The sequence below is a fragment of the Mytilus edulis genome, chromosome 10 (assembly GCF_963676685.1).
Source record: "Mytilus edulis chromosome 10, xbMytEdul2.2, whole genome shotgun sequence".
Taxonomy (NCBI): Eukaryota; Metazoa; Mollusca; class Bivalvia; order Mytilida; family Mytilidae; genus Mytilus; species Mytilus edulis.
The window spans coordinates 67,080,598-67,103,914 of NC_092353.1; the positions used below are offsets into that span (position 1 = coordinate 67,080,598).

A 23,317-nucleotide genomic window follows, 5' to 3' on the forward strand; every position below is an offset into this window, starting at 1 on the left:
CTAACAACTAAAATAAGCAATGCCCATAAGTTGTTTGCAAACCAATTTACTACGTCTTTTGTTGCAGACAATAACCAAGAAACAATAGAACCTATAATACCTGGTAATGCAGCTGCTAATTTTCCTGCAAGAAAAGATAATAATTTTCCAAGATTTTTTAATTGTTTTTTTATCCAGTCTTGTACACCACCACCTTTTGATGGAGGAGAAGGAGAAGGAGAAGGAGAACCAGTAAATGCCTCAACAATAACACCAATAATCATTCCAAAAGCAGTTAAAACACTAACTATTGTTATTCCTTGTTCTCTGAATAATGTTCTTATTCTTTCACCTAATGTTTTGTCTTCGTTTAACATTTTATGTATTGTTTGTTTAAATCTGTTCACTTGACTACGTAGTTTCTCTTTATTAATATTAATTACTTCTAGTCTTGCACTTCTCTCAGATTCTAACTCTCTTATTCGACTACTTATTCTATCTATTTGAAATTCATCATTGTCTTCTTTAGCTTGTTCTAATTTGGCATTTTCTTTTGCTAAGTCTTTATTTGTTTCATTCAGTTTTGTTAATTCATTTGCAATCTCTTCTTTTACTGATGTCATTGCACTGATTATACCATCCATCTCTCTTTTTGTCATATATGTTTGTGTTTCTTCATTTATGAAATATGTTCCTTGTTCAATAAATGAAGTTTCTATTTCTTTCACATGTGTTTCTTCATTACTTGCTATTTCTAATAATTCTTGTCCTTCTTGTTGTGTAGATATTTCTTGTAATGGAATTTCTATATTATCGAGTTCACGAATTGGTGCTTTTATCTTTTTTTGAAAATCTTGAAACACTGATCTACCTTCTTTTAAATAATCAGATATTTTATAATCATCTACACCTAAAATATCCCTGACAAAATTAACACCGTATTCTTTTTGAAGAGTACTAAATTTATAAAACTTTAATACTCCTTTTTTAAAATACGTTAATGCAATATTATTACCCTTTTCATCTTTTACATATAAGATTTGTCTTTCATTATGATCTTCCCTAACAAAAAAACCTACTTCATTACGTGTAGTTTCACCATTTTTTTTATAAAATTGTTTAATCATTTTTTTTGTAGTTTCTTTTTCACGAATTTTAGCTTCATTTTCTGATAAATCTCTTGATTTTTCAAATTCCTTATTTATATTATTTTGAAACTCTTCATCATCTTGAAAAGACGTTTCTTCTTCTTCTTCTTCATCATAATCATTATTTTTAAACTCAGGATTATCAAACTCATAACCTCCTTCAGCCATTTTATTCATCTAAAATATTAGATAATAAACAATAAAAAGAACCTGTTAAAAACAACTTAAGATAAAAATAATTAAATTTTTTATTTAACATTATTTTTACATTTTTTACTAATTTTTCTTTTGTTTCTTCATCCATTTATTTAATTAAAAATTGATTCATAGTTTGGTGGATTTCCCACGTTCACATAGTGGTGATTTTCAACTAAAGTTATTTTGTTTATAAAAATTATAGATTTTCCATTTTTTTTTTTATTTCATTTCTTACTCTATTTTCTGTTTCTTCTATAATTTTTTTTCTTTCATCTTCTGGTAAACTTTTTGAAGTTTTTAAATTTGCCATTTTTAAATTTTTTTTCATCTCATTAAATTTTTCTAGTTCTTCTAAAATAAGTTTAAATTCTTCTTCACTTATTTTATTGTCAGTTAAAGATCTAGAAATTAAATCTTTAATACTATTTAATTTACACTCTGCTAAAGTTTTTATTTCATAATGTTTTTTAGCTTTTGAAGTAAGCTTTCTTCTTATTAATTTTATTACACCCCCAACACTACCGCATGCGACTGCTGTAATCTGTAAAGGTAATAAAATAGGAATAGCAATACCTATACCTGCAGAAATAACTGATGCTGAAATTAAAGTTGTATCTATTCCATCTGTAAAGTTTACTCCTCTTTTATATTTTTTATATAAAGAATTTCTTTTGTCTCTTTCATTTTTTAAAGAATTTTCTATTTCTGAAATTTTTTGTAATCTATAGTTTTGTCCATCTTCTATAGGTAATTCTGGATATAAATCAGGAGCTGTAGGTTGTTTCATTTTTTAAAGTAAAAATTGATTTTTTTATTTTTCTCTTAAATCCCACAGAATTCTTTCTCTGCCTGTTATCCCGGGTTTTTTTTGGGAGTAAGAAAATTTGGTGTTTTTTGGGGTGTTTTTTTGCTTTTTTTTTTTTACTTTTTTTTTTATGAAAATTTAGGGCTCTTTTACTTGAAATGAGGGTAATTTTTTGGGGGTCAAATTTTTTTTTTTGGAGGGGGGTGCTGGAGTCGTTCAAGTACTATACTACTCCCCTTAGGGGAAAAAATGAGTTTTATAAAAAAAAACCAGGATTAAGGTTTTGGTGTGCTCTTTACAAAAAATTTTTTTTATTTTTTTTATGGGGGGTATAAATACAAAGTGTGTTTTTTTTCTTCTTAATTTTGAAGTTAAAAATCACACAAAAAATGTTGGTAAAATTTTTATTTTGGATGTAAAAAGGGTTTTTTTTCTTTAAAATGGGGGGGTCAAAAATTGAAGATAATTTTTTGTTTGTGGGGGGGGGCTAAAGGAGTGGTATATTGTGTGGCAATAGGGCAATAGGTCCGTTAACATGTTAACAACACCTCGATTTTGACAAAAACAGTTAACAACAAATGCAAAAATGCTGATAATAAAAGTGGGTGGAAAAAAGTTAACAGTTTAAATGTATCTCAGTAAGCAGTTAACAACGCCTTGAAAAAGGCCAACATAAAAAGGTATTGTCCCCACCCCCTTCTGTGTAATAGAAGCTGTCCGAAATGAAGGTCGGGGAATTTGGACTGCCACTGGAAAACCGATGGTAAATTAGATTTGTTCATTGTAAAAGGCCATCTACAGACCTCTAAGTTTGTCTTAAAGGCAACCATACCACACCTCCTTATTTCACATAATCATAAATAATCGGTCCATATGTAACTGTAAGTATAATTCACGGATACTGTAAGTAACAGGTCAACTGTATGTATATGATGATTGAGAGATGTCCATGGTAGGGATCATCGTTTAGTTTATGCAACAATTACAAGACACTGTTCATCTAAATTAAATCATGCTCATTAAAGCAGAAATGTTTCTACGAGAGCACTTTAGATTTAGTAAAGGAAATTTTGGTATCGATGAGTCTCTTTGTAATGCATGTATACAAAATTACCTGGAGATAAAGAACTGGAAATATTGTAGTTCTAGATTGCTCTGAAGGCTTAAAGTCGGTGTTTATTTAAAAAAAAAAATTGGGGGGGATTGGGTTGATCCATAGAGAAAACATTGAAATGCTGTAGACCATACATGGGGCAGTAAGTTCATGTTTCAAAACTTAATAAACCTAGCAGATTAATAGCAATATTACTTCACAGAAAATGGAGTGTTGAGCAGAATGCACCAATTTTGTTTTGTCATTTATGCTACTCAAAAGGTGAATAAAATGTAAACTTTTGGAGAACAAATAAATAAGGGAATGCATGTTTTTTTTAAATTTGAGTTCATTATATGCTTTTGAGTTTAGTATGACGTCCATTTACACTAAACTAGTACACATTTTTGTTTAGGGGCCAGCTGAAGTTTGCCTCCAGGTGCAATATTTTCTTGCTGTGTTTAAGACCGGTTGCCGGCCTTTAGTAGTTGTTTTTTTAAATTTGTTAACTCTTTAGTGGGATGTGTCCCTTTGACACATTCTCAATTTTATGTTGTAAAGTTATACTGTGTGACAAAGGATCTTTATCAATTAAGAGACAGCATCTTGCTGCCACAAGTTTGGAAAGGCAGTTTGCATATTAATATTTAGTTGAATTGCATTCTTCTGGCATGCCTCCCATCAGACCTCTATTTTTTCTCCGCCTTCTTGCTCTAATAGACAACAGTTCTTTTTTATTCATGTTTCTAAGAACAAAGACAGAGACTTAATTGCAAGTAGTTTAATATAAATGTTGCAGTTACCTGTGATAGAAAGTGCATGACCAAAACAGTGGCGGATCCAGAAAATTTCATAAGTGGGGGACCACTGACTGCCTAAGAGGGGCCCCGATTTCGTCACGCTTTAGTGATTCCCTATATAAGCAACCATTTTTTTTCTTAAAATAGGGGGGGGGGGGGCCTGCCCCCCCCCCCTAAATCTGCCTCTGCAAAGAAGCAGAGTTACAAAATATTATACATTATCTTACCTCTTATACATTTCTAGGAATATGATTGGTTAAAATCGACCCCGTGGAGACCGTGTATATTCAATATTAGGTTAGTAGGGAGGCGGGGCTTAATTCAATACACAGTAAGTAGTGAATTTACGACTTTGGCACTGTTTGATTATTTAAAAGTATTGAAAGTTATGTTTAATATTGTTATATCACGGTTGTTGATAATAAATAGTTATTGTTTGCAATATTTTTTTAGTGCAGACCAATTAAAGAAGATTCTTAAAATTGAACACTTTAACACTTTAATATAGAAATAAGGAGATGTGTTATGATAGCAAATGAGACAACTCTAGTCTTAATTCAACAAATAAAGATAGTTGGTAAGATAAATTCGTTACATAGTGTGTTAGTGACCTAATATGATATATATGGGGTCAGTAAATTCCATATGGGGTGAGAGCGAAGCGAAGTTACTATGTAACTAATATTATGTGTTCACACTATCTGAATCACTCTACTCAGCTCTTCATAAAATTGCAAATAACAGCTTTGAGACATCAAATATGTTAACCCTGCCTAAATAACTATGACCTGGACATATCACCTACGTCATAAATGCTAAACCAACGTTGATAAATTTGACCTAAAGTTATAAAGTCCTCCTCTATTTTGTTGGTGAAATAAAGAAACACACTTATTTCTATCATGCAAAATACACAAATACAATACGATATATTGATTAATAGATTTTCATCATATTCATAATGTAATGAAGCTTTTTGAACTTGACAAAAAGCTTCTTTTTGAACTTGACAAAAGCTTCATTGTGACTCGTAACTGATATTTTACAGTATCAATATGCAGACAACCTGATAATCCATACATCATAAATAAGTCCAGTGGCAGATCCAGGGGGAGGGTTCCACCCCCCTTTTTTTTGGACAATCAATGCATTTGAATGGGGACATATAGTTGGAACCCCCCCTTTTAAAATGGCTGGATCTGACCCTGAAGTCTTGTATAAAGAAATTGCCAAAAATAATACTAGCCAACGTTTGAGAACTATTTTATTATTTAGTAAGTATTGATACGTCCTCTGAATGAATGATATTTTTACAATAACAAATACAGAATAACAATGATATTTTATTACAAAAATAGAGCTTAGCATCTTCTCTGACCATCACACTGGGCTGTAGTTCTTGCAGGAGGATACAATGTTTTCTTAATGCTTGTGGTATTATACTTAAGTATTAATGTGAGCTTAAAAATTATCATCTTCCGACTTCAATCAAATGATCAATGCAAGAAGAAATTCAGTGCTGTTCTAACTTGTTGAAACATCTCCATCATAAATTCTTAAAGTTGTTCATGTTATTTCCAATACTTACAAAACCTTATTTTTTTCTCTCTCCCTCTCAAAATGTTTTAAATACAGCATTTCAAAGTCATTTTCAATATTTAGCACATCAATCAAGAATAAATATTATTTTTATTTATATAATTTTATAACTTAATATACCAATTTAACCAGAGTTTTTCACAAAAACGCTTACTTTGCAAAACAATTCTCACTTTCTTATTCAATATCTCTTTATTTTTGCAGTATCTTCTTCCAGAAAAAAATCTGAAAATATTCCCCACATAAAAATATTGGCTGTGCCAAAAATATTGAGAAGAAAATTCATACACATTAGAGCTAACTTAACTGCCAGAATTAACAGAAAACTGGTTTCCAAAATTTATATAAACTTACAAAAGTATTACCTACATACTAAAAAGTCTATATATATTTTGCATACAGAACTTAGTTGGATTTCTTTTAAGTGTCAGGAAATTCTATCAAAAATAGTTACAGCATTTACCACTCCTCTATTCTTGGCAGTAACTTAAGTTTGTTTTTCTCGCTTAAAAACCAAAATACAGCACCGTGTGATGGGGAATCTACAGATACATGTACAAAAAACTATAAATACTAGACAGCACAAAATACACCTATAAATATTTTTTGTTCTATAAATCATATATGGGAGCCATTGTAACAAAAAAGCACTTAATATTAGCACTATATGATGCATGTAAGTAAAACAAATATACTAGTAACATTATGTAAGTTATCAAAAAACACGATTCAAAATAAAACTCAAGCGCCAAAAAATGTTTTTAGGATACAAGAGACAAAATGCATTTATATTAAAGATTCTAGAAGATAGGTTAAAGATACACAAAAAAATATAATAAATGCATCAAGTAAGTGAAAAAATACCAAACATCTTAATTGCAAACACACCTGAAATTATCTTCTCTTTTCATAAAACTTTTGTTTAAATCCGTATAATGAAGACATTTTCATTTTCCCACCAATATTATGCAAATGTTTTTAATACTATTGTCCATTCAAGATTTTTTTTGTTGGAAGCATTGGCCAAATATGTATTTCAACTGTCAGAAAACTTCTTTTTTTCTCTCACTTGAATGTTGTCATTTCCTTTTTACAAGATATATATTTTATAAAGAATGAAAATTGTATAAAAATACAATAGTTAGAAAAAAAAAAGAAAATCTTATCATATGCTAAGTGATCATTACTAATTCAAAAGCCCTGCTTAAGAGTTGTCTTAAATGTAATACATGTATGTGGAGAGAAAAAAATACGATCACTTGTGCTCAAATCAACTGATTCACTCTTGCAGGCTAGTCTTTCATACTTGACATAATGTATATCAATTCTCATCTGTACTTTCTTTCAATCATTGATCAAATCTTTTCAGATTCTATTCCTTTCACAGGAGCTATTTTAAGGAAGTAAAAGCTGATCAATCAAAAATGGCTGGCTAAAAATCAAATTAAATATTATGAAGTTGCCTAATTAGAATTTGGACAATAACAATGTAAATAGCTCTCAATATGACCTGATTAAATTGGATCAGCTGCTAGTTACTTTACAACCTATTTCCATACTTAAAATTAACTTTATAAAGCTGTTGTTAGACAAGCAATCTTCAATGTGACAAAACACTTTTTCAACCAAAAAAGGTTGTGGTTAAGTTTTTAAATTTCTAAAACAGTAGCAACTGATTTTTATTGTAAACAGCCTCCAATACACCATTAAGCTTCCTCTTGTACCTATGATCTTAAGAGACTAAACATTCAATAATTTAAAGATTTTCTTATATTTGTATGGCACAGTGAGTTACCTGACAAAGAACATCAGAGATAAAGGAAATAAGTAAATTAATAATGTGGAGTATGAGCTATGGTTGTAGGAAGTCTAACAGTCTATGTATGGTTTTTCACGGGTTTCAATAAGTTTCAACAAAAAAGAAAGCAAATACTTATTATTCTCTGTAAGGTGAGACCCCTTGCTCAGTTTCATTTTTCTAAATTTTGTCAAGATTTTATGAGAAACTAATGTCTTCCCATATCAAAAATGCTTTATCTCTTTCTAAAATTAAGACAATATTTTTATTACAGTAGTATGGTCGTTGGTGTGGCAAGGTTTAGAATACATGATTTAAATTAATCATTGCAATCATGAATATTCTAGGTTAGATGTACATTTTTTTTATTCTTGCCCTGGTTGGTAGTTTGTTTCATTAAGGTATCACTGAAGGATGACTGTAGCGGGTCTCCTCTTATGGCAGTCAGATGCCATCCCCACTCCACCCCACCCCTAATTAAAAGTTATGGATCTGGCACCGTCTATTATGACACTCTTAATCTGAGAAATTCTTACTTCAACTAAATTTCTTTTTTAAACAGCCCCTATAATAATACAATATGAAAATTATTGACCACTTGGTAAGAAGACTTCTATATTCTTAGAGTGTTGTCATAAAAGGTAAGTAATTCATTTTAATATCTTCACCAAAATACAAATAGCACTAATGTACATCAATGTTAACAACACACATTAAATGAAGGAATTCTGAGCAAATTGAAAACTGTTATTTATTATTACTTTGGCATAAATGGAAGTGAAGCTTATGTTGTAATACTATTATGGTATCACTCTTACCTCTCTAAAGTTATGCACTGTTAAAATAAGTCGAAACTCAAATATTTCATATCCATACAATTTGTGAGTTGTTTGTTATACATGGAATTTTAGACCTATTTATAACTATTATGCAAAAGAATTTTGATTAACAAGTCAAAACTGATTGGACACTATATTTGAAAACTGAAATGTAGATTTTCAGTATAAGCTGAAACTGAAAAAGACTTTTTTTTTATGTACAGAATTTATTTCCCCCCAAAAAAGAAAATTTTAAATATTTCTTCTATTACTGTTCATATTAAGATAGGATAAGTTGATTGTTGTTTCCAGTTATGTTCAGTGGCAAATGTTTCATGATTATTCAGGAAGATTGTAAGACTGTGTTGATTCATAATCTAATACAACATACTACATGAAATGCTTATAAAAAAATAACGGAAATCAGTCGGATAAAACAAGAATACAATTGTTTAAGATTTTAGGAGTCCTAAGCTTTCAAAAGATCTCAAATAATAGTTTCAAAAATCATTCCTTCTACATGTGTTTAATTAAAGTAACTAACAAATCCACTCACATCCAAACAGTATCATAGTGTATAAAATGGTAAAATACGGTAATACTAATGTGAAAACAATTTATAAAAAAATATGTATAACAAGCATTTGATAAACACATCAAAGTTGAATAACATTTGTTTAAATGCACACACACAAAAATTAAGTTAAATATTCCCCATTTCCATTCTGAATATTAATTTAAATGTTTTGAAATTATAAATAATTTAAGCTAACTGAAGTTTGTAGAGAAAAACATGAACATGTCGTCAGGTAATCTTTATGTTATTCATAAATGTTTAATACATTATCGTTGATATTTCTCGTCTAGACAACAAAATTTAAACAAGGGATATGTTGAAATGTCCTTTAAATTATCTCTCTCTCACCGGTACCACCTTACACTCAAACCATTCAGTCACAGAATAACTCTTAAATACAAAAATTAAACTTATATAATATAATATTCTTATATCTTTTAATTTACAATTAGTATTCAGGAATGCTACCTTTTATATTAACAGAAAAAGTATAGTGTTACAAAAAAGCTTAAAATATTGTTTTTGGAAATATAAAACTTTATTTAATATATTCATGATACTATTGAAATATCTTAAGGTCCTAGCGATAATCTTGCTTGTTAGTCTTTTGTTATATCATTAAAGGAAAAAACCTAATGGTACAAAAAATGTTCAGGCCTGTTCCTTGAAAAGATTTAAACACAGTGATGGTTTCAGAGGTATTTTCACTCAGTGTTTACCACGCAGAACGCTTGAATAAACCTAGTTATTAATTCATCATAACACATAGTTTAAATCTAACTGGTTATTATGCAAGTTGTATTTAGGATTAATCATATAAAATTAAAACAATGCAATTTACAATGCAAGTCAAATACTTCTATTTTTGTATAAGTAGTAAATCTACTAGTATCTGAGTAAATAATGCATGTAATATATGGCCATCACATGCTTGCTCCCTATACTGAATGGAGAGCTTAGTGAGGTATGGTTTCTTCAGAGTAGACAGCCATCAAGGTTATCATATCCGAGACCTGAAGTAGGCTTTTGCTCTCCTGTTGTGAATGATGTGCGTCATGAGGTATGATTTCGTCAGATAGTCATCAAGGCCATCGTAGCCAGAACCTAAAGCAATCTAGTTACAGTATTTCTATAGTATTATCTAATAAATAAATGTTATATAAATATGGAAGCATTTTATAATATAAAACAATGTGAAAAATTTCAAAAAAATTGACCATAAAATATAACAATTTTAGTGAGAAAAAAATCCTTATAACATATAAACAATAAAGTTGGAACAAATATTTGATCATATAACATGGGAGAAACTAACAAACTGTCATATTTCTATTTTGGTAGTAATTGAAATTTTAAAAGCCTAATTACAAATACAAACATACCAGAAATCAAATACTCCTGATTTTTATCAGGTACTTGAACAAGACATGTAGACCTTGGTAAGAATGGTTGCTTCAAAAATTTGGATAAAAATATAATCAACTTTTTGAAGAGAAAAAAAAGTTATGGAAATGTTTCAGTGAACAATGAATTTGAGACTTTAGTTAGCCTTATAATTGACATACTGTTCCTTTTCACCTACACATAGTACTATCCTGTATAATACATGGACATTTGCTTATCTAATTAAACATTAACACCTGATAAACAAATGTCCACGTTTTATTTCAGGGTTCAATATACACGATGCAAAGAAATGTCAGTCTGAGAAAAGTGGCACTATCTGTATTTACATTGTAACCTGTCTTTCCCTTTTTACTGAAATGGCTGATAAAGTACAGATTGTTGTTGATTTGGTCAACACACATCTGATCATGAGTCCTGAAGGTTAGTATGACCATGCTAGGAAGACAATCACACTGCTGTAGAACTGTTTGACCTATTCTTGCCTCGTCTTTGTGCTAAACGGGAGGCACCAACTGGTTCTAGAACAGGCTTTGGCGAATTGTTGAGAGCATTGAACATAGCCCTAACTTCACCCTGTAAATAGATAATGGTTCTGTATAATATGATCATTGCTAATTTAAATTAAAAAAAATAGTGACATTGTATTAAACTGTTTATTTCAGAATGTTCCTTGTAATAATAACTACATTATGATTATTCTGTAAATGGTAAAATTTTCACTTATTTACTTTTTTTGCAAAATGGAAAATGCACAAAAAACTTTTTACAAATTGAGTCTATACACATGAAAGGCACTTTTTAGTTTATTCATCTAATACTGATTTTCATTTGATTAAGTATAAATCATCTCTAGAAATAGACCTAACTTGTGACAATGTTGTTTATGATTTCAGCAGCAAATCACCCTTCAGTACTTCAATGAGAAGGTGACAATGGGATGGATTTGCTGCAAGTCTTACCTTAAGTGTAGGTCCATTTAATATCAATTGTTTATCTGACAAATCTTCTCGCTGAGCAATCCATGGATGATTGAGCACTTGGGTAGCAGAGAGACGCCTCGATGGATCAACATGTAACATTTTTTGTACCAAATCCTGAAATCACAAACATTTGTTCATCAGTTTCTCATGTATAAAGTTGTTGAATTTCAATATTTCCACTTAACTAAGAATACCTTTTCAGAATTTTACAGCTGGGAATATTTTTTCACATGTTGCAGAAATTTTATTTCAATTTGTTTACCTTCATGTGTTTAGGCACTAAAAATAAATGCTGGCAATGATATTATACGTGTGAAATTAATTTTCAATAGAAGTCACAAGAATTTTCAATTAAGGTGGTACCTAACACTACAAGGAGATAACTCTTGTAAAATCAGATAAACGTTTTAATTACGATGTGTTGTTTAGGGAATATTAAGCTTCTTGATGATCAAAATAAGTGTTTGTCGAACTGCTATATAACAGTGTATTTTTTCTAATAAAACGATTGGTTTAAATTTTTTGAAATTTTTATATTTTTGTCAAAGGGTCAAAGTAAATACTTTGTCAAAATTTTATGAAAATTAAACGAGCCAAATTAATTTTTGGTTAAGGTGTTGGGTACCATCTTAAGTTCAATGGCTATAAGAAGATGTGGTATGAGTGCCAATGAGGCAACTCGCTATCCAAGTCACAATTTGTAAATGTAAACCATTATAGGTCAAGGTAAGGTCTTCAACATGGAACCATGGCTCACACGGAACAGCATGCTATAGACGGACCCTACATTCATGTATCTAAAAAGATGATGCATTTTTCAGGAGATATTTATAGATTATTGTTGATAATCTCAAAGAGACCAATTTTCTCGCTTGAGCCGGTGCGGCAAAAGCGAGAAAAGCAATTGAGTTGAGATGACCAATGATCATCTGTTTATTGCTATTTTACCTATGACGCATGGTCAATTTCAAGTCAATTTCATTAGCAACGCAACATACTCTCTTAGTTCTATCGAAAAATTTTCAATTCACTCGACTCCGCTGAGAAAGGAAATTATCAGTCAGTAAGATCAAAGGGAAATTTCGTATAATAGCATCAATAAACATACCTTTGCTCCTTCTGATACACTATCCCAATTGCCACCACTAATTTTAAACTTTCCAACACCAATCCGGGACAAGATGTCATTGGGGGTGTCATTTGGACCATTTGCAAATGGAGTATGTCTGTAATGAACATAATCATACACCATAATAAAACAGCAGGTATAATTTTAACCGATTCCATTTTTATAGTTTCAAAGTGATTTGACATATTTCAATTACTAAAATGATTGAACTATGTATACATGGTATAGGGGACTGAACTCTGACCTGATGAACTTATACATCTGATTATGTAGTTCCTGATTGTTATATTATTGTTTTTCAAAGTTCAATCAAAATGAATAAAATTGAGAATGGAAACCAAGAATGATTGTTTGATGTCTTTTCCTCATACCTTTAATGGTTTTATCTTGATGTAAAAACTTTGTATGAATTATCAGGATAATTGAGAATGGAAACCAAGAATGATTGTTTGATGTCTTTTCCTCATACCTTTAATGGTTTTATCTTGATGTAAAAACTTTGTATGAATTATCAGGATAATTGAGAATGGAAACCAGGAATGATTGTTTGATGTCTTTTCCTCATACCTTTAATGGTTTTATCTTGATGTAAAAACTTTGTATGAATTATCAGGATAATTGAGAATGGAAACCAAGAATGATTGTTTGATGTCTTTTCCTCATACCTTTAATGGTTTTATCTTGATGTAAAAACTTTGTATGAATTATCAGGATAATTGAGAATGGAAACCAGGAATGATTGTTTGATGTCTTTTCCTCATACCTTTAATGGTTTTATCTTGATGTAAAAACTTTGTATGAATTATCAGGATAATTGAGAATGGAAACCAAGAATGATTGTTTGATGTCTTTTCCTCATACCTTTAATGGTTTTATCTTGATGTAAAAACTTTGTATGAATTATCAGGATAATTGAGAATGGAAACCAAGAATGATTGTTTGATGTCTTTTCCTCATACCTTTAATGGTTTTATCTTGATGTAAAAACTTTGTATGAATTATCAGGATAATTGAGAATGGAAACCAAGAATGATTGTTTGATGTCTTTTCCTCATACCTTTAATGGTTTTATCTTGATGTAAAAACTTTGTATGAATTATCAGGATAATTGAGAATGGAAACCAGGAATGATTGTTTGATGTCTTTTCCTCATACCTTTAATGGTTTTATCTTGATGTAAAAACTTTGTATGAATTATCAGGATAATTGAGAATGGAAACCAAGAATGATTGTTTGATGTCTTTTCCTCATACCTTTAATGGTTTTATCTTGATGTAAAAACTTTGTATGAATTATCAGGATAATTGAGAATGGAAACCAAGAATGATTGTTTGATGTCTTTTCCTCATACCTTTAATGGTTTTATCTTGATGTAAAAACTTTGTATGAATTATCAGGATAATTGAGAATGGAAACCAAGAATGATTGTTTGATGTCTTTTCCTCATACCTTTAATGGTTTTATCTTGATGTAAAAACTTTGTATGAATTATCAGGATAATTGAGAATGGAAACCAAGAATGATTGTTTGATGTCTTTTCCTCATACCTTTAATGGTTTTATCTTGATGTAAAAACTTTGTATGAATTATCAGGATAATTGAGAATAGAAACCAGGAACGATTGTTTGATGTCTTTTCCTCATACCTTTAATGGTTTTATCTTGATGTAAAAACTTTGTATGAATTATCAGGATAATTGAGAATGGAAACCAGGAATGATTGTTTGATGTGTTTTTCTCATACCTTTAATGGTTTTATCTTGATGTAAAAACTTTGTATGAATTATCAGGATAATTGAGAATGGAAACCAGGAATGATTGTTTGATGTCTTTTTCTCATACCTTTAATGGTTTTATCTTGATGTAAAAACTTTGTATGAATTATCAGGATAATTGAGAATGGAAACCAGGAATGATTGTTTGATGTCTTTTTCTCATACCTTTAATAGTTTTATCTTGATGTACAAACTTTGTATGAATTATCAGGATAATTGAGAATGGAAACCAGGAATGATTGTTTGATGTCTTTTTCTCATACCTTTAATGCTTTTATCTTGATGTAAAAACTTTGTATGAATTATCAGGATAATTGAGAATAGAAACCAGGAATGATTGTTTGATGTGTTTTTCTCATACCTTTAATGGTTTTATCTTGATGTAAAAACTTTGTATGAATTATCAGGATAATTGAGAATAGAAACCAGGAATGATTGTTTGATGTCTTTTTCTCATACCTTTAATGGTTTTATCTTGATGTAAAAACTTTGTATGAATTATCAGGATAATTGAGAATGGAAACCAGGAATGATTGTTTGATGTCTTTTTCTCATACCTTTAATGGTTTTATCTTGATGTACAAACTTTGTATGAATTATCAGGATAATTGAGAATGGAAACCAGGAATGATTGTTTGATGTCTTTTTCTCATACCTTTAATGCTTTTATCTTGATGTAAAAACTTTGTATGAATTATCAGGATAATTGAGAATAGAAACCAGGAATGATTGTTTGATGTGTTTTTCTCATACCTTTAATGGTTTTATCTTGATGTAAAAACTTTGTATGAATTATCAGGATAATTGAGAATAGAAACCAGGAATGATTGTTTGATGTCTTTTTCTCATACCTTTAATGGTTTTATCTTGATGTAAAAACTTTGTATGAATTATCAGGATAATTGAGAATGGAAACCAGGAATGATTGTTTGATGTCTTTTTCTCATACCTTTAATGGTTTTATCTTGATGTACAAACTTTGTATGAATTATCAGAATAATTGAGAATGGAAACCAGGAATGATTGTTTGATGTCTTTTTCTCATACCTTTAATGCTTTTATCTTGATGTAAAAACTTTGTATGAATTATCAGGATAATTGAGAATAGAAACCAGTAATGATTGTTTGATGTGTTTTTCTCATACCTTTAATTGTTTTATCTTGATGTAAAAACTTTGTATGAATTATCAGGATAATTGAGAATAGAAACCAGGAATGATTGTTTGATGTGTTTTTCTCATACCTTTAATGGTTTTATCTTGATGTAAAAACTTTGTATGAATTATCAGGATAATTGAGAATGGAAACCAGGAATGATTGTTTGATGTCTTTTTCTCATACCTTTAATGGTTTTATCTTGATGTAAAAACTTTGTATGAATTATCAGGATAATTGAGAATGGAAACCAGGAATGATTGTTTGATGTCTTTTTCTCATACCTTTAATGCTTTTATCTTGATGTAAAAACTTTGTATGAATTATCAGGATAATTGAGAATGGAAACCAGGAATGATTGTTTGATGTCTTTTTCTCATACCTTTAATGGTTTTATCTTGATGTAAAAACTTTGTATGAATTATCAGGATAATTGAGAATGGAAACCAGGAATGATTGTTTGATGTCTTTTTCTCATACCTTTAATGGTTTTATCTTGATGTAAAAACTTTGTATGAATTATCAGGATAATTGAGAATGGAAACCAAGAATGATTGTTTGATGTCTTTTTCTCATACCTTTAATGGTTTTATCTTGATGTAAAAACTTTGTATGAATTATCAGGATAATTGAGAATAGAAACCAAGAATGATTGTTTGATGTCTTTTTCTCATACCTTTAATGCTTTTATCTTGATGTAAAAACTTTGTATGAATTATCAGGATAATTGAGAATGGAAACCAGGAATGATTGTTTGATGTCTTTTTCTCATACCTTTAATGCTTTTATCTTGATGTAAAAACTTTGTATGAATTATCAGGATAATTGAGAATGGAAACCAGGAATGATTGTTTGATGTCTTTTTCTCATACCTTTAATGCTTTTATCTTGATGTAAAAACTTTGGTTGAATTATCAGAATATAAAAGGTGCAAATACTTATTCATGTTTTCCCCATTTTATTGTAGGACATTGTCTCATGTGTTCTAAGACTCCTAGAACAATTTTGACCTTTGACTTGTATTTTCCCCCCTAATACAAATACAAGGTACTTGTAAAGTTTTTCCATGGTATGGAGTGTATTTGTTCAGTTTTCCCCTTAAAAAATTGTGTGTACTTTTGTGTGTAAAATTATCCCCTTGTAAAAATGGAGTTTACTTGTAAAGTTTTCCTCTTGTAGAAATGGGGTGCATGTGTAAAGTTTTGTCTCAAGTTGAAATGGAGTGTACTTTTAAAGTCCCCCCCCCCCAAGTAGAAATGGGGTGTACTTGTAAAGTTTTCCCCCCAGTAAAAATCAGGTGTACTTGTAAAGTTTTCCCCAAGTAGAAATGGAGTGTACTTGTAAAACTCCCCCCCCCCCAGTAGAAATGTAGTGTACTTGGTTAAGTTTTTTCATGGCAGGAATAGAATTTAGTTGTTAAGTTTTCACACTGTGGAAATGGAGAGTACTTGTTTAGTTTTCGCCTGGGAGAAATGGAGAGTACTTGTAAAGTTTTCCCCCCAAGTAGAAATGAAGTGTACTTGTAAAATTCCCCCCCCAGTGAAATGAAGTGTACTTGTAAATGTTAAGTTCCCCCCAGTAGAAATGGGATGTACTAGTAAAGTTCCCCCTGGTAGAAATGGAGTGTACTTGTAGCCCCCCCACCCCAAGTAGAAATGGAGTGTACTTGTCAAGTTTTCCCCAGGTATACACAGTGAGTACTCACCCTGCTAACATGGTATATAACAATACACCCAAACTCCAGATATCACAGGCTGCATCATACCCCTGTCTTTTTAGCACCTTAAAAATAAAGACATATAACGGTAATGATTGCAGTCAAATTATTTAAAAACAAGTCCACAATTCACTTTTGGTTAACATACATATTATTACAACATTTAATTGAAAAAGACCAGGACTAGATGCCTATAATATTATGTATATTCTACTTAACTAAAACCCTAAGGGCTTTTCCTGAACTTTTATTCATGCAAATTATTTATTAAACATGCATTTTTTTTTATCTATATATATTCTTTTAATTGAACTGTACAATACTCATTATACAAATCTGACTTTTACAGTTGTATATAAAGACTATGATTTATAATTATTATAGAATAACGACAGTTTAGACCTTTCCAAGGTATTTGGATAAAATTTTATAGTCTTTTGAAAATGTAGTTCTGAATACAGTAAGAGTAGATAAATCACACAATGTCAGACCCCAACACACTGAGATATCACTCTCCCTGTAGGTGTATTACACACTCCCAAATCCTCAGGTGGGTGACTATACTAAAGTCTACTCTTACCTTAGACGTTAAATATGAAACTGTACCCGTCTAAAAAGAATGTAACCAGTGCAATTTAGTATGATCAACTCAAGAAATAAACACACTTTTGAAGGTTGGGATACACACTTTTTTTAGTAGCCCATGACCATGCATATAATTTGAACACTCTTCTAATGGCTTAGACTAAAAACTGCCCAACCACCTATATTTTTCTTGTCCCTGTTATTTACAAACTGTCTATACACAGCCTGACAACTTATTGCAATATTCTTTCCACGATGCAAGAGGACAAACACATTTTGGCAGAATAATTTTAACAAACATTTTCACTTTCAGTTGCTATTAATAACATTACTTAACATAGTAACATTGTGACATTTAACTTTTTACAACCAGATTTTGTACTTCAGCATGATTTTATGTATTGTTTTTATCCTGATGACGGTGCCCTAGGCACTGAAACATGTCGATCAATATATTGTCCCTGTTATGTTATTTTTGGAAAAGCCTTAAAAAAATCTTTTTTGAGATGCTTTAAGTTTTTAATGTAAATAAATCAGAAACTATATTATGAACAAGATGTGATTTAAATTAGTTCTCATATCTTCTGCTTTGACATGAGATGTTCTCTGACAGCTATTTCTCTCATACACTGGTGATCTGACAAGACTTACATGCTTACTTTTCAACTGCTTACTAAGTAATTTGACATCAGATTAACTACCTAATTTTTCACATACAGATTATATCCGATGAGACATATAAACAAATTTAAATGATACCATAAGACTTTGTTCTTTTACTCTACACAACAAAAAATTGTGTTCTCTTATGAAAGGGCCTAAATATTTAGAGGGTCAACCTATAGAAGTGAGTACTAAACAGTTGGAACAACAGATGATTTTAAGAAGAAATGTTTGTTTCTAGAGGTTCATTATACAAAAGAAGAATGTTTCTAAATAAAACAACAGCTGAAAGACAGGTTTCATATACAATACTTGAAGATTACCATGTGCCCCTGATATCCTGAAATAAGTATTGTTCTCAATAAAAAAAGTTTGTGAGTTTCCAATAAATTCTACCTTTTGTTTTGTTTATTTTTATATAATCACAGACTTGTTATCCTACTATTAATGTTTTAAGGTGATCTAAAACATAATCAATTGATGAAACTATTGAATGGGGATCATTTTTATGCATTATCTATTTCTAATATTAAACATAAATATCGAGTCAACAAAAGTAGATTTCTTTGGAAAAGTGAATTCTTATGTAAAAAAATTCAAATATACAGCTGTTTTCACTCTTTATAGCTATAAAATTGTAGGCTGTCAACCATGAGACCATCCAGGTGGAGCTTAAGACAACAAAAACCTTACCTCGGGTGCTACAAAATTTGCTGTATAACATGGTGTCATCAATAAGCCATTATCTGCTCTCAACTGTTTGGCAAATCCAAAATCACAAATACGTAAACTATCAGGTGAACCACTTGTATCTGCATACAATATGTTAGATGGCTTTAAATCTCTATGAACAACCTAAATTAGAATGCAATAGCTTTAAATCTCTATGAACAACCTAAATTAGAATGCAATAGCTTTAAATCTCTATGAACAACCTAAAGTAGAATGCAATAGCTTTAAATCTCTATGAACAATCAAAATTAGAATGTAACAAATCTCTATGAACAACCTAAATTAGAATGCAACAGGATAATGTCATTTTGTTCAGTTTTTTTTACAGCAAGTTCTTTTATATCCCAAAATTTTGACCTATATAATAAAACTTTTATCTTTATTTCTTTAAAAAAAAAGAATACATATTTTTTTCAACTCGACACTTTTTTCAAATCCCTGAAAAAAAATGTTGGTTATTTCTTGCAAGATCACATTGTACAGGGCTACCAAAAGAAATGTTAAATATGACTTAATGGAGTAACATGCTGAACTTCATCTAAATGTTCTAAATTTTCATATTCTTATAACTTCATTATTTGAAAAAACAAAACATTTAACTGCCTTCCCTTAGTACCTTGTATGATCAATGCAACAGCCCTAAATTAAAATCAGTCAACTCAATTTTTTCCTACTACTGGTTTTTGAGAACATGATTTTAAAAGTTCATATGGCTTAAAATACAATTCAATCATATTTTTAATGCCTTAAGTGGCATATCAACAATCAATAGACTTACCCCATTAGAATGTAAATATTCAACTGTTTTCGTAACAACTTGTAGAACTGCACTAGCCTCTCTCTCAGAGAAAAATTTTTGCCGTAATATTTTGTCAAGAAGTTCTCCTCCTTGCATTAATTCTGTGACCATGTAAACTTTATTACCATTATCAAACACCTACAATAATTTGTTTGCAAACTTTAAATCATAAATGGTGAACATACTAGATAAACACATACAAAGGCTTTGTTTTTGTAATAATTTCACTATGAAGATATGACTTGCAGTTGTATTTTTATTGACTCAATGACTTTCAGTACTTTATCATGACCCATAATACAATTCAGATAACTTTTAAAGACATTTGTTGAGGACTGCCTATTGATCTCAATTCTTTTTTATTTTCATTATATCTTTAATTGCTTTAAATTAAAACAAAAGTCAAGCACAATTTGTTAATCTGAACTATCAACTTTCCAAAATGGCAAAAAATACTCTTTAATATAATTTACTCTTCTATGGAAAGCAATCAATTATGTAGTTATTTGCATAAGAATAGTTTAAACATATTTATTTATTGTGGATTGGGAAACAAGTTTTGCAACTTATATTAATCCCTTTCCACTTTGCGGGTGCGAGTTCTGCCTTGTAGCGGCATTAGCCTACTCTTTTTCGAAATCTACAAGGGTGTCTTTAACGTGCAAGAGATATGGCTCTCTCTTAACACCGGGTCAGCCATTTATCGTCCCCTTCCGACGGACTAGCATCGTTTCCTCAAGACCATACTCGCAAATGGTGTCGTGGGAGAGCTGAAAATTGAATTCCTGAAATTTTCATCCCAAACTGGAATCGAACCAGGAATTTTTGTGTTAGTAGTCCGATGCACTATCCACTACACCACGGCTCTCTATTATTACGGTTATTTGCATTAGTTGTGTTGTTGTTGATGTTTTTGTTTCTAGAACAGGAACTGCTAAACTAACTTTTCTAAATACTTACATCACGTAATCGAATTATGTTACGATAGTGACCAAATCGTAATAAAATTTCTACTTCTTCTGAAGGGTCCCTTTTTTCTTTTTCCATTATCTGAAATACAAATAAACATATTCGGAATTCAGATTTTAGTAGGAAATAATAGTCTGTGTGAAACTTTTGAAGTAAAAATGAAGATTTTCAATTTTTCCCCCCAGAGTGTCCTATATAAAGTGAAAAATATTATAAGACAAAATTTCACAATTAAATAAAATGACTTCCTATAATTCCATAACAAAAATAAAGTGCATTAAATCAGATATATATACAGTTTTTTCCTGTCTAAATCTTGGTCTGCATATTATATATCTTCTAGGCATAATAAAGCTTTTGAAAAAATTTCATGAAAGTTTGACAAAGTTAATGATGTCTAAAAAAAACTTTTTCCACCGACTGAACCTTAAATGTTTACTCTGCTACCCACACTGCCAAGGATAGACTGTAGGATCACTATGTACACTTCTGTGACATAAATGATACAGTCTCCAAAAAAAATCAAAAAAATCTTTTCTATGTTATGATTATCTAAAACAGCCATATATACATTCCTTAAAAGCCTTCCTATATTTTAACAAGACCTACCTTTACTGCATAACTCTGCCCTGACAACTTGTGGATACATCTCTTGCATACAGAGTAAGAGCCTATTCCTATATCCTTAAATATATACATAAATAAATGTAAACAGCTGTGCTATGTTATTCACCTGATCCAACAAATAAGTAAAATTTCCGGTATATAAATACAAACAAATTCCAATTATGGTACAACATGATTTTTTTTTTTTACTGAAATCTGACAATTCAAGTCCCTTATTTCTGGAAGAAATGGAGTTTCCTTTAAAATTTGGAGCTCTCACAAACATTTTTGACTAAAGCAATAGACATAATAGAGTAAATACCTTATTTCAAAAAGATAAAATTCCTGTCACTCTAGAACGACAAGGCCAAAAATATTTCAAAATTAAAAGTGAGCTTTCTTCTGTAAATTCTAATGTATTGAATTTACATGAGAATAAGTTAAATCAAATTTGAGTTATCATATGCAGTGTGACCATGATGCATGCTACACCTTTATTTGTGCATAATGTAATTATTGCCAAAAATTGAATGGAAGGCATTTAACCAGAAGTAAATAAATTATCCCCGGCTTAGTACATTTCTAGGATTTTGATTGGTTAACGCACGTCATAACAAAACCAATCGCCCCTGAGTGTTGCTAACCCATATCCCCGGTCCTACATTGCTACCCATTACATCGGGGAAATTCACACGCGTTTTCCTTAGTTCCATGGTACCCTGTACACCCTTGGATGTGCATCCAGTGGCGGATCCAGAACTTTTCATAATGTGGAGGCCCACTGACTGGCATAAAAGGGGGCCCGCTCCGGTCATGCTTCAGTGATTCCCTATATAATCAACCAAATTAATTCCCACGAAAAGGGGGGCCTGGCCCCCCCCCTCCCCCTGCATGCGCCTATGGCATCAGGGTGTTCTTGGATACTTCAGGGTGTTATCCATATCTACGGATATGAACGTAGATAACTTATAATGTCCCTGTAGAAAAACAACATTAAATCTTACCTCTTTCATTTCATATTCTTCAGAAAATGATATGGCCTTGACACCAGGCAGCTATAAAGATACAAATAAACATTAACACAAATATCTTATTTATTACTGAGATTTATTTCAGGTTTTGCTAAAAGAATGCATTCACTCCGGTCATTAATGTTGAAATATGAGGTACCCTTGACAGCTGTTAATTTAGTTGTGTATATATTTAAAAAAATGTGTAGTCATAAAAGCTCCAATATTCTCTTTGTTTTGAAGATATAGTCTCGGTGTTAAGCTTTCAGTGTCTAACCACCTAAACGTACAACTGACTGGTGTAAGCATTCCCACAATCATGCTATGAAAGTTTTATTTTAAATGATAGTAGTCTCAAAATCTCTATACCAAGAGTTTGTTACAATGTTGTCATTGACTGAGAACATCCTATTAATAAATAAGAGATGTTTACTAAACTAATAAATCAAGTTCCAGTGGGAAATTTGCAAAAATTACCAGTTGGGCATCTAAACAATATAGAACTTTTTATGTGAAGCTCTATGTGGTCCAGAATCTAGATAGCAAGTTGTGAATCACATATCTTTCAAAACCAAACAAAGGTTAATTGTTGGTTGAATTCTTTTTGAAAACTGTAAACTTACATTTTTAAGATTGTGATTGTCCAATAATGGATTCTTAACCTCATGGTTGTCATCTAGTAAAGCTGGTGCCACAAAACTGAAGCCTCTGAATAATTCATGAGCTGTAGCTGATGGTGGGATACCAGGGGAATCTACAAATAAGACATTTCTAGGTTACACAAATTGTTTTTTTGATTACTTATCTGCAACATACTGTATTTTCATCAAATAAATGAGCACAAACAACTCATAACTTATTATTCTGTTATTTCATGCTCTTGACATTTTAATAAAAAATCATCAGATTTATCTTTTTTTTTACTCAATAAAGTTTGTAGACATTTAATATACCTTTAAAATGGTACTCATCTACA

At 30.7% G+C, this 23,317-nt stretch overlaps 2 protein-coding genes across 2 annotated transcripts in view; both read right to left on the bottom strand.

Annotated features, from left to right (window-relative positions):
- On the bottom strand, nt 1-2,112 carry LOC139492922 (uncharacterized). Its single transcript, XM_071281071.1, has 3 exons — nt 1,561-2,112; nt 43-1,304; nt 1-7 (listed from the first exon to the last, which is right to left on the bottom strand). Exons 1-3 carry the CDS (start codon nt 2,110-2,112, stop codon nt 1-3), a joined length of 1,821 nt encoding a protein of 606 aa, XP_071137172.1.
- Nucleotides 2,113-5,270: 3,158 nt separating this feature from the next.
- Nucleotides 5,271-23,317, bottom strand: part of LOC139491720 (ribosomal protein S6 kinase 2 beta-like) — a 30,708-nt gene continuing 12,661 nt past the window's right edge. Inside the window, exons 12-21 of the mRNA XM_071279550.1 lie at nt 22,965-23,095; nt 22,336-22,386; nt 21,335-21,409; nt 20,717-20,806; nt 19,736-19,894; nt 18,919-19,080; nt 16,966-17,042; nt 12,311-12,428; nt 11,182-11,316; nt 5,271-10,795 (exon numbers count right to left, since the gene is read on the bottom strand). Coding sequence (XP_071135651.1) covers nt 10,670-10,795; nt 11,182-11,316; nt 12,311-12,428; nt 16,966-17,042; nt 18,919-19,080; nt 19,736-19,894; nt 20,717-20,806; nt 21,335-21,409; nt 22,336-22,386; nt 22,965-23,095 — 1,124 coding nt within the window. The 3' untranslated portion in view covers nt 5,271-10,669. The remainder of the gene's footprint in view (nt 10,796-11,181; nt 11,317-12,310; nt 12,429-16,965; nt 17,043-18,918; nt 19,081-19,735; nt 19,895-20,716; nt 20,807-21,334; nt 21,410-22,335; nt 22,387-22,964; nt 23,096-23,317) is intronic.

Excerpts from the sequence above, each read along its gene's own strand:
- LOC139492922 (XM_071281071.1), bottom strand. The coding sequence starts at position 2,112 with ATGAAACAACCTACAGCTCCTGATTTATATCCAGAATTACCTATAGAA. Across the intron at positions 1,305-1,560 it reads TAGAAGAAACAGAAAATAGA|ATGAATAAAATGGCTGAAGG; the intron begins GTAAGAAATGAA and ends CTAATATTTTAG.